Genomic DNA, 12696 nt, shown 5'->3' on the forward strand with positions numbered 1-12696 from the left:
CAAACCTTCAGACTCTACTCAGGGTCCTAGACTTGGCTAACCAAACTCACAATACAAGAAAAGCCAACTCACACAATCCATCTCTCAGCTCTAATCAGTTCAATGTATGTATGATGGATGGTTCTACGGAGGCTCAGCCACAAACATAGGTCCCACTTTATCATGTCACTGTAGGATCTATTTAATATACCAGCCAACAAACAAACCCCTTATTCTGGTGCACTAACATTAACAAAGATAAGTCAGCTCAAATTCACTTCCAGTCCCAGTAGAGAAAAGACAGGCTACTTGTCATTTTTCCCTATCAAAGTACAGCAGCCTGGGGAAGGGACATTTTTAATGAAATAACCTATCAAGGTCAAGGCACTGATCCTAATTTCCTCTACCAGGGGGCTCTTTTTAGGGGGAAATCTGGTCTTGGCCTGGATGGCCCAATCTTGTCATATCTCAGAAGCTAAGCATGGTTACCCTTCATTAGTACATGAATAGGAGGCAACCCTGGAATTCTAGGGCTGCTATGCATAGGCATAGCAGTGTCACCAGTGTCACCAACCCTACAGTGTCACCATAAATCAGCTGTGACTTGACAGCATTTTCCACCACCAATATTATCTGGGAATAACAAGTCATGGTATTTCAATAAAAGTTTCTGGAAGTGGAGGGTTCCCCCCACCCTTAAATTTGTCTCTCTGCATTGCTATACACAAAGAAAATAAAGCACATAAGCAAAAAGGAATGCATTTGCATGAACAAAAAATGCATAGTAGGTCTGATAAGACAATAGCTACATACAAAGGAACACATAAAATAAGCTGCACAAGAAGGAGCACATACAATACACTGCACTAAACAATTTTTAAAAGTTATACAACTGTCCACAATATGTATAAATATAGTAATACCATTTTTAAAATACGTTGCCTCCTGACAATTGGATTTATACAACAGAGCTATATTGTAAGACTGAGATATCAACAACAACAAGCTATCAACATCTTTGAGATCTTGTTAGCTCTAATACAGAGAAAAAATAACACACCAATCTGAAATACTTTAGAAGTGATGGGTTTGTTAATAATTACACACCTCTTCTTGAGAGTTAATAAAATAGGGCACGTCTGTTTCATGAGGTCCATATTTGCTCTCAAATATCAACCTCAAGCAGGGATTATAGTTCACTAGATAGTGTTATTTTTATGTTTAGATTTCTTTCCCTGGTTACATATTAAATATTTGGGGCAGGGCAACAGCCTTCATCATACTACCACTCCACTCCAACTGCAAAACCTGAAAGTTGAAAGCACAGCTAAAAGAACATGATGGGTTGGAGCTCAGGAACACAGCACCTGCTTTGCATGCACAAGGTCCCAGATTCAATCCCCGACATCTCCAGTTAAAAGGATCAGACAGTAGATATGAAAGATTTCTACCTCAAATCCTGGAAAACCACTGCCAGTCTGATGAGACAATACTGACCTTGATATATGAATGATCTGGCTCAGTATAAAGCACAATCATGTTCAGCCTTTGTATCTGAAGTGGACTGTGGTAAGGGTTGTTAAATTGTTCCAGATATAGACTTTTTTTACAACTGTCTGCTAAATTTAATATACTTTTGTCTTTTGTATTTGTTCTATCTTGCATTGCTTGCTAGATCAAGATGGGTAGTTGTGTTAGTCTGTCTGTAGCAGCAGAAAAGAACAAGAGTCCAGTAGCACTTAAAGACTAACAAAAATTTTGGCAGGATATGAGCTTTCGTGAGTCACTGCTCACTTCTATAGCATTGCTTTCTGTATCTCACCAAATGAAGGTAAAGTTTGTTCCTGCTATTAAGGCAAACAATATTCTTTTCAGGAAATGTTAGACAAAAACTTGTATTACTGCCCTTTACTTTATGACAGACTACATGCACTATGTAAAAGCTACACAATGATCAACATGGGGAGGTTTGTTAAACTAACAGTCTGGAATGACAGATCACACTATGATCAGCATATCAATCATCACTTCCTTTAGGCTTGCATAAACCGAATAGTACTTACTTGCAGATATCATCTTCTGGGTCCTCAAGCCCAAACCTCTCATCAAAAGTGAGCTGTATCAACACATTTTCCTCAATAGCTACTAATCGCCACACCAGTACTGTGTTGCGAGGATAAGTATATGGAAACTTAGGACTGTGAATACTTCCATTAGCAGATACTGTAATAATCTTCTCATGCTGAGGTTCTTGCACTCCTGTAATAAATACATACAAAAATATTGTTTGTTTAATCAAACATGAGTTGTGTGTCTTAAAGTGGACTACAAGATAAAGTTTTTAAAAGCTCAGAAAATATTTTTTTCTTTGCAAATTAAAAGCCTATTACTCAGATGAAGCATTTACAAAAGGAAACCTATCTACTGGCCCAATAAATTGATGAATGTAAGGGCAACATAACATCTTTTGTGAAGTTGTGACTTAATAGCCTTGATTTGCAACAGACTATACCTCATGGAATTCTAACACCTCCCCCCCCAATACCACACCCAGGGAATTTAAAATGATACATTTTCCAATTTAGTGATCAGCATGCTGAACGACTTCAGCATGCCCAGTAGAATCTTGGGAGGCTTTGTTTGAATGAAGGAGCTCTATGTATGCCGTGAACTTGCTTACAAAACAATTCTTAGCTGAGAACCATGAGTTTAAGCATCCATTGTGAACTGAGGGTGCAAGGGAGAGAGCAAGAGTGAAGGGAAGGACAACAATCAGACCACACCAACTTGTAGAGGAAATGGCCACAGCCTTTCTTTTTCTTATTATTACATTTCTATCCCGCCCTCCACTGCGAATGGGTTCAGCCAGCTCACATTCAGGGGCAACGTGAATATAGTCATAGAAGCACTGGCGCAGCATGGGGCATGGAACCTAAACTGGGCAATCCCCCTACTGGGTGATGATGAAACCCCTCATCCCAGTCCACCTACTGGGGGAGCACTATGGGATGAAATGTCCAGGGGTCCACATGGGCATGTACCACTGCGTGATTCCCTTGCCATCTGAGGATGGGCGCTGCATGCCAGCCCCTGAGCTGCATGTAATGTAAAGCAGCCCCACCCTCAAGACCCCTTATTAGAGTCCCATACCGGGGGGAGGCAGGTACTCCAGCTCAGCCTTCCCCAAAATTCGATCTGACCCAGTGCCCAAACTGGGTGAGCAACGAAGAAGCAGGAATATGGTGTAGAGCATGAAATGTTCATAGAATAGTTCTGAACCCAGAATATTTAGAGCACAGAGAAATTGGCACGATTACTATTGTTGCCTAAATTGTTAAGAACCACTGTTATTTCTTCTAGGTATTCTGATAAGCTATTACAGTTTTAATGGTAATCAACCTTAGTTTATAATTTTGTAAACTTTCTTCTTTATTAAACGGCAACATTTTAAATTACAGAAGTCCTAAATATATACAAAGATGGATCTCAGATTAAATCTATACTAACACCTTTCTAGTACATTTCTTAATTCCTTTATACTTCTTACATCCTTTATTATTATAGTCAACTGGTTTGCACTTTATGTATACACATGCAGTTTTGCAATTGGAAGGCTGTGTTTGGAATTTTATGGTATTTATTAGAGGTGTTTGAAATTTTATGGTATTTATTAGAGATTTTTTGAAGCCACCAAATGTCCACCAAAACAGGGAGCTTCCTTTGCCCCTTCTTATCATGGAAGGTAAAAGAGATATTTATGTAATGTATGGATGGTGTGGCAGACTCTTCTGCTCATTCAGACAGTATCGACCAAGAGACCAGCTATGTATGCAGGCACCATGGGTGCACAGAAAGATTCTGTACAAAAACAAAAAACATTTTCCCTGTGGAGTACAAGACACATGGACCACACAAAGGGAAGAATTACAATGAGTTACATTATCATGATTCAGGAAACATTTAAAACTTTGAAAATGTGGCAGAGAGGGCAGGACAATGGCTGCCACAAAGTATTACCATAATATCGGGTGATATAACAATTATAAGTCAAAACTTGCAAGGACTTGTGGGGGGGGGGGAAATCTCATTTCCCCTTCCCTCACTATTTAAAATAGCCCCTCCCCTTTTCCTCCTTCCCATCCAACAGCCATTCTACCTTTATCTGCCCCTCTGTCTTCAGGTTCCCCCCGAGGCAGTTTCTACCTAGGAAAACCGTGGCCCAGTTGTGCAGTACTGGCTGCTGGGCCAGACCCACTTACATGGTAGGAAACTCTCAAAGACTTGTGGAGGGCACATCAGTTTCCCTTGTATGTCCCTCCCCACATTATTTCCCCTTTCCCTCCTTCTGGCAACCCTCGTATCCTTTCCCCTTTCCCTGCCTCATTCTCTTTTCAGCCATTCACCAACCTACCTTTTCTTTGCCTCCCATCTTCAGTTATATTTATTATTTATTTACTTCATTTATGCCCTGCCTTTCCCCACAGTCAAGACCAAACAGCTTACTTCATTCTCCTTCCCTCATTTTTATCCTCACAACAACACTGTGAGGTAGATTAACCTGAAAGTATGTGACTGACCAAAACTAAAAAGAGCCCAGGCCTTTTCCATCATGCCTCAGACTCTGTGGAATTAGCTCATGGAAGAGATGAGGGGGGCACCCTCATTGGAGATCTTAATGAGGTATTGCAAAGTGTGACAGAAAAAGCAGGCTTTTTCAATTGCTGCTTGTATCAGAGAGTTAGGGCATTCAAGAATTAATCTTCCCTGGAGAGAAGAGCTTGGGTGACTGGCTGCTCTGCTCACTCTCTGATTGGCCAACATCAGCTGAGAGAGAAAATAAAACTGCTGATCTTGTGGGAAATGAGGTGTTTTGCCATTAGGTCTTTCGCAATTTGGTCTTACTAATGTTTGTATCAGTAGCCAAAGGGTTTGGCTTCTGAGGAAAAAGACATTTGGGAGTCAGTGTTTTCTGTCAAGAAGTAGTCAGAAAAGAACTTCTACAGAAAGAAGAAGAGAAACCCCACTGTCTAAATATATTAAAACTGCTCTGAGGGAGAACTTAAATTCTCAGAAAAGGCACAACACAGCCTTATACAGACAACAGATACTGGAAAAGGATTTGGCAGAAGGTCTGGGTAGTTAGAGAGAACTCCAGGAGAAGCCAAATAGTAACAGGAGTTATTGCTTCTTAGGGACAAGGAGAATAACTTCCTGCCAATGAAAGGGGTTGGGAAGAGAACCCTGGTCTGTCATAATAGAGAGTAGCTTAGACACCTCAGGAGTTAGTATCTGAAGGAAGAAACTTAGAAACATCAATAAGAACTGTGTTAGTGCTGAAATATATTAAAGCACCTCTCAAAGAAATAGAAAGCCTTGAAACAAAACTACAGATACATTCTCTTGAATGTTCTAAGAATTCAACTCTGAAATATTAGAAAGTTTTTACCTCAGCAATCTCAAAACTTTGACTATTTCTATTATACATATATTCCGTGTCTATGTAATAAAAGTTAATTTGCCTCAAGTGCCATTTCTCAAGGGTTTTTAAAAAACTGGACAGCTCCTGTATTTTCAGTAGAGTTCCTGAGCTGAGAAAAAGCCTAAACTAATGGCTTGGGTCAAAGTCCCGTCATTTGATGAGATAATACAACTGTTCCCTCTTTACTTTAGAATCTAATATCTCCTCCACCTCCTGGTGGAGTTCCCCATCCACGATCAGGGGAGGGGGAGCTGCAGGACGAGGTCTCCATTTCGAGGGTCCCGGATCTTTCTTCAGTAGACTGAAATGGAAAATAGGATGGATGTGATAAGTTCTTGGGCAACTCTACTTCCACAGCGACTCTGTTAATGAGTTTCACAACTTTAAAAGGCCCCAGATATTTCCACCCCAGCTTTTTCCCAGGCTGCAAGCCTCTGAGGTTTTTTGTGGAAATGTACAGAGTCCCCAGGGTGCAAGTCCCATTCTGGGGCCCGATCCTTATCAACATATCATTTGTAATCCTCCTTAGCTTTGGTCAGAGTTTGTTGAATCGCAGGCCATCCCTGGATCAGTTTGGGCCACCAGGCCTGCACATCTCCTGAACCTGTCCCCTCTGTGGTCACTGTGGGCAAGGGACCTCCTTCGTACCCATGCACCACTTTGAAAGGGGAGGCTCCAGAGGATCCGTGCACCAAATTGTTATAACTGTACTCCGCAAAAGGGAGTAAGTTCCCCCAATCATCCTGCTGGTAGTTTATAAAGCATCTCAAAAATTGTTCTAGGATTTGGTTTGTCCTCTCTGTTTGGCTGTCAGTCTCTGGGTGGTACGTGCTACTCAGTCCCTGCTTAACCTCTAGCAGCTTTAACAGTTCCTTCCAAAACGCTGCTACAAAATTGTGACCCATGGTCAGCTATGATCTTCTGGGGCACTGCATGCAATCTCACAATGTGCTGCAGGAACAATTGAGTACGTTTCTTGGCTGTAGGCAACTGTTTACACAGAATGAAATGTGCCTGTTTGGAGGTCTACCACCACCCAAATAACAGTCTTTCCTTTACTAGGTGGCAAATCAGTTATGAAGTCATTTGAAATGATCGCCCATGGCTGTTCTGGGGTCTCCAGGGGCTGTAGCAACCCCAGGGTTTTCCCAGTCCACCTTTTACCAATTAGGCACACTTGGCAGGAGAACATTTATTGCGATATATTGGCCTGCATGTGCAGCCACCAGAATTGTCTTTGGTTGAGATGTAAAGTCTCTAGGTACCTAAAATGACCAGCCAGCTTACTGCCATGTTCCATGGAGAGGACCTCCCCCGTCAACGAATGTGGCACAAACAGTTTATGTTGATGGTACCAACAGCCATCCTCCCGTTGCTCTATGGTACCTTCATCTATTTCCTCCAGGTCCGTTTTGGAAAGGGTAGCTTTGAAGTTCTCCCGTGGCTCAGAAGTCTGAGAGGACCCCCCTCGCACAGCTGCACATCAGCACTGCTCCCCCCAGCTGGGTGGGCATGAACATTGAGTACACCACCTCCTCCCATTGACTAGAATTTTGGGGGAGGCACAAAATTTGACTTTCCAGGAGGTGCTTCAGAGTGAATCAAAACTTGGAGAAAAACTCTGCCCATTGCATCTGTTTGCCTCCAGGTTTTTATGAGCAGTCCAGATCTCAAAAGGCACCGGCGCTCCCTTCAACCAACGTCGCCAGGTAGTGAGCACTAACTTGATGGCAGCGGCCTCTTTGTTCCATCCTGCCCAATTTTGCTCCATGCCCGAGAATTTCTTTGACATATAAGCCAGGGGGTGCAGGTTACTGTCCTCCCCACCACTGCAAAATGCCCCCCCAGCCACATCAGATGCATCCACCTGGACCACAAATGGCTTGTTTTCATTGGGGTGTTATAAAATAGGCTCTGAGGTGAACAAAGCCTTTAGCCAGCCAAAAGCCTGCTGACACTCAGAGGACCATTGCAACTTACTGCTTGGCTTCTTACAATCCTGCCCCTTACCCCTTTGTTTTCAACAACTCTGTAAGGGGTAGGGTGACCTGGACAAAGTTGGGAATGAATGGCCGGTAAAAATTTAGCGAACCCCAAGAACGATTGTAATTGCCTTCTTGTCTGAGGGGCTTCCCACCCCACCACATCTTGTACTTTACAGGGATCCATGCCCAGGCCATTCCCAGAAATGCGGCACCCAAGGAAGTCCAGCTCCTCCCTATGGAACTCACAATTAGAGAGTTTTGCAAACAGGTGGTTCTTGTAAAGGCCTTTCAACACGTCCTGCACCAACTGCACATGTGACTCCTTATCTTTTGACTAGATCAAGCTATCATCTAGATAAACCAGCACCCGTTTATATAACTACTTGTGCAGTACTTCGTTAATCAAGTTCATGAACACCCCTGGGGCCCCAACCAATCCAAATGGCATCACCAAGTATTTGAACTGGCCAAGCAGAGTGTTAAACGCTGTTTTATATTCAACCCCCTTTCTGATGTGTACCCGGAAATAAGCATCTCTTAAGTCCAGTTTAGTAAAAAATGCCCTTGGGCTGCCTTGGCCAGTAAGTCATTGATCAATGGGAGGGGTGGGCATTTGACATAGACACTGTGTTTAACCCTCGATAGTCTGTACACAGCCTCAAACCCTCATCCTTCTTTTTCCAGAATAGCACCAGAGAAGCAAATGGGGAGTCCACTGGCCTGATAAATTATCTGGCCAGGTTCTCATCAATAAACCTTTGCAACTCCTCTTTCTCAGCTGGGCTCATGGAATAAAGTTTTCCCTTGGGCATTTTATGCCCCTGCAATATCTCAATAGCACAGTCAGTCTTTCGGTGAGGGGGCAATTCATCTGCCTCTTGTTCTTCGAACACTCTGGCCAAATCCTGGTACTTGGGGGTATAAGATACAGCTCCTCACTGGCCAGGCACATGCACTCCAGTGCGGGGCAGGGCACTTTCCCCCACTCTGAATTCCAGGTGTGCACTTTACAACAAGAGTCCAGAAAACGTAAAGCTCCAGCACTTCATTGCACATAGGGATCATGGGCTTGGAGCCATGGACTCCCCAACACCATTGGAAACTTAGCAGAGGGAATAACTATGAACAATTGCAGCTCCCAGTGGGAGGCCACCACTACCAGCAGGTGGACTGTGCAGTTTGACAGGGATCCCCTTTAATGGGGGTTCCGTCCATTTGTGAGAAAACCAGTGGCTCATCTAGTTCATGCACATTAGCCCCTAGGCCAGTCACCAGGGCTGGGCTAATCAAGTCCTGAGTACACCCTGAGTCAATTAGAGGCCACATCCAGATGTGGGTACCCACCGTGGGGTAAACCACAGTAACAGTCAGGTAAAAGAGGAGGGAAGAGGTTCTCACCAATTCTGGTGCGGAGGACTTTCGGACCTGCCATTAGCGCCCTTCACAGCAAGTCCTGGCCTTTTTCCGTTGGCTGTTGCAGCTCTTCCTCGCTGGACAAGGTTCCCTCCAGCTCCTCTCACTCTCCCAATTGGAGAGCTTTTGATGGCTTGGGACGACTCCCGAGAAGCTTGTTCCTCTTCCCCAGTCCCTGATGCTCCTCTTTCTTCACCCCACTGGGGCTCTTCTCCCAGGGACAGTTTATTTATTTATTTTGCGATTTATATCCCGCCCTACCCAGCTCTTTGAGGTCGGCTCTGTTTCCCCTTTAACTTCCCTGTCGAAGGTTTTACCGCTGGCTTGGGATGGTACATCTTCAACAGGTTGCAATGGTTCTCCGCTTCGCAGGCCACCTGAATCCAGCCATTCAGAGTCAAGGGGTTGTCTTGGGCCAGCAATTTAGCAAGTACAGTGTAGTTGAGCCCTACAGGACAGAACTTGATCTGCACCTCTTCAGGCCACCCCTGGAGCTTGGTGGCATGCATCTTGAACTCATCCAAAAACTCTTGGACTGAGCAGCTCCCCTGCTTCAGGCCCCATAGTCGGGTCCTCGCCTACTCCAACTCCAATGGGTCCCCATATTACCTGCTCAGGGCCCGCATGAAGGCATCCACATTACAGCGCTCCAGGTCCCCAATGTCGTACAGCCCCATGAATCAGTCTGCTGCATGATCCCACAGCTGAGACCCCATGTAATCAATGTGATGCTTATCAGATGCGAAGGTGTGGCCCCCACTCTCTCAGAAATTTTCGCACCTGCAGCACGAAGAATGCCAGCTTTTCTGGGGACCCGCTGAATGTTGCTTCCAAGGCGTCTTGTGGCTGTTCAGGAGCAAGGCCCAGTCTGGGTTGGAGTGCTGGAGGTGGCGGCAGTGCTTGGCCAGGAAGGGCCTCCACAGGAGCGGGTCGTGAAGTGGGCTGGTCCTGTAGTTTTTGCCACAAAATTGCCCTTATGGTCACTGAATGTTGCTTCCAAGGTGTCTCGTGGCTGTTCAGGAGCAGGGCCCAGTCTGGGTTGGGGTGCTGGAGGTGGCGGCAGTGCTTGGCTAGGAAGGGCCTCCACAGGAGCGGGTCGTGAAGTGGGCTGGTCCTGTAGTTTTTGCCACAAAATTGCCCTTATGGTCACGGGGAGGTCTTCCAGAACTGCCCTGGTGTCCCACCACAGTTCATCCGACTCTCCTCTGAACTTCATCCTAAACCGCTTGAGACCCTGCTCTTCCATCATCACTCCGGCCACTCGCAGTCAGTCTGGGTCATCATGGAACAATCTTGAGGCTCGCCTCCAGTCTATCTCTGGTCAGTTTCACCACACTCATAGCCCCAGGGTCAGCAGCCAGTCAGGGTCATCCCATCTCATATAGTCCTGGCGTGACTCCTTCAGCCTCGTTCCCTTCTCCTTCAGTGCCACTCCTTTTTCTTTCAGTTGTGCACGTTTCTCCTTGTCTTTAGGTGCAGGGAGTTCATGGGCAGAGAAGGTGGTCTGTGTCCCAATCCCCTTTTCAGTTTCCTCGCCTTCATCACTCACCACGGCGGTGGTGTGACAATCGAAGAGGATGGGAGTTCTGACACTATGTCAGACTCTTGAACAAAGTTACTCTCAAGAACACTCTCTTAGCAGTGATATGTATATTAAGCAGTAAAGATGATTCAAGCTAAGACTTCTTCATGTCAGAACTAAAGGTTTGGCACCAATGCTCAAAGATATACAGAGTTCAAACCATAATAATTACATAATTATGTAATCTATTTGATTTGATTTCTGTATTGGCCATCCCATGATGTCCATGTATACCATAACACTATTATACCATAACAGTAATTCTAGGTAATATTGTGTCAGTCAGGTCACACCACACAGGGTTTCATAAGAAGATAACTGTTTATTAGTGGTTCCAGTACTAAAGAATACGTGTACAGGCTGTGTCAGGAATAACCTTCAGTGTAAGGGCCTCTGACTTACAGTGAAATCAAACATTCCCCCCCACAAGCTGAAACCAATGGAAATAGTTTGCGCACGTGGCAAAGCAAGCGGGCATAACAGAGGAGCCGTTAACGTTCCCAGCCTTGAAAACAGGAGCTGGAACATCTGCAAGGTCAAGCATAAGATAGCGCACAGTAGCTGGGCAGGAAAGAGCTGAGATCGAGAAAGAGGATACCCCTCCACATTCCAGATCTATGAGAGGGTTACCTGACATATTGCTGGTGTCATTCCTAATTAAGTGGTGGGGGATACAAAGGTCTTCTGTAATCACAAGTAAACAGAGGGAAAAGCACTCTCAATCCAAATAGAATTTTCTTCTTGGAACCATGTTCCTAATTTTAAGGAGGATGGTTTGGACAGCGGCAGCTGCTAAAGAATACTATAATCAGTAGCTTAATAGCTGTTCCCTCTCTGCTTACTGACCCTAGGAAGTATATGTCTATTTTTTTAACAGTTTGAGACAATTTGCATTATCATGCCAGGACATCAGGAATACTGCCTAACAGTAGAAATAGTTTAATGGTGCAATAGTGCCAATTTGAATTTTTTGTTTACATGGCAACCACAGCAAGCTGTTGGGTTTGAGGTCAATTACTGGAACTACGCTTTCCATCATGTGCTAAAACATGTTATCCTGAGAACCATTCAGTGATACCAAAGTAATAAGTCTCAGTTCATGGCAAATTCTGTTTTTCTTTTAGCTGCATCCTTTTAAAAACAGAAGCAGTGGCAGACAAATGCAGGGGAGGCAGCTGCTGCTATAAAAATCAGCATAAATGTGCAAGAAATAATGTGAAATGGTCATTCAAAATTCATTTGGACATAGAACAGCTAGCCAAATTATCAGCTTCCTGCTTTCAACTGGTGAACAGGACATGATCTGAACTACTAGGTGCTTGAGCTGTAAACTGTCATTGTATTTTCACCTTTTTATGTTTTTCATCTTTTTTCTACTCATGGCAGCAATGTCCCTTTGGCTCAGAAAGGTTAATCATATAAACTGTTGCATACCCACTTGTTTACCCATGGAGGAACCTAACCTATCATCACTAACTCACCCAGAAGTTACACTCATAATTGGGATCAGCAAACTCCAAAGCCTCATGTTTTGTACAGTGTGATTTAACTTCTGATTCCAAGAACAGTCACACCTCCTATGCAGTTCGTCCCTCTTCCTTTTGTTTCCAAGTCCAGGAATAAATTAATCTTCTATTCTGTGCCCCACATGCTTGTCCTATAATGGGAGATACGATTCTTCCCCAACTACAGTCCTGCAGCTAGATAATTTAAAGTGGGGGCACACTGGATGGAGAGGGGCAGAGGAAGGGGGTGTGGCTGAAGGACCAGTGGGCCAGTCAGCGGAGGGAATCTGCTTTGGCTCAGTTAGCCAGCAGCTATTCATAATTTCAAACTGGGCTGGCGGGTCAGCAATTTGTCACCTTTAGGCAAGAAGCGGGATTGCTGCATGTTTGGCCGATTCCAGTGTCCCAACTCATGCAGTTTTGCATCTATTGGAAGCGGAAGGGCTTGTCAGTTCACTCTATAAGGTGTAAGCTGGCTGCCCTTGCCTTCGCAGCTAAAGTGGTGGGCATGAGGACAGGACGAACGATTTCCGAGTCAAAAAGATTTTAGGACGAGTGGTCCCGTGAAGCAGGACAAAATTTCAATTTGGGTCATTGACTCGGAGAGCGCTTAATCGATTGGGGCTGGGCGGGTTCCACTTCGGGACCCCTTCGTTTAGAATTGGAGCTGCGTCCACGGCGGCTGCCATGGGGTATTCGGGTAAATACATGCACGGCATTGGACGAGGGAGATCCCGTAGTTTTAAGGGGTAT

General features: G+C 44.6%; 1 protein-coding gene across 1 annotated transcript in view; it reads right to left on the reverse strand.

Moving 5' to 3' along the window:
- Window positions 1-12696, reverse strand: part of PDGFC (platelet derived growth factor C) — a gene marked incomplete in the record, with an annotated part of 190771 nt that overhangs the window by 83707 nt on the left and 94368 nt on the right. Inside the window, 1 exon segment of the mRNA XM_015429785.1 lies at window positions 2043-2238. Within this exon segment, the coding sequence (XP_015285271.1) occupies window positions 2043-2238 (196 nt within the window).

Source organism: Gekko japonicus, unplaced genomic scaffold (assembly GCF_001447785.1).
Source record: "Gekko japonicus isolate JY-2015 unplaced genomic scaffold, Gekko_japonicus_V1.1 scaffold1005, whole genome shotgun sequence".
NCBI lineage: Eukaryota > Metazoa > Chordata > Lepidosauria > Squamata > Gekkonidae > Gekko > Gekko japonicus.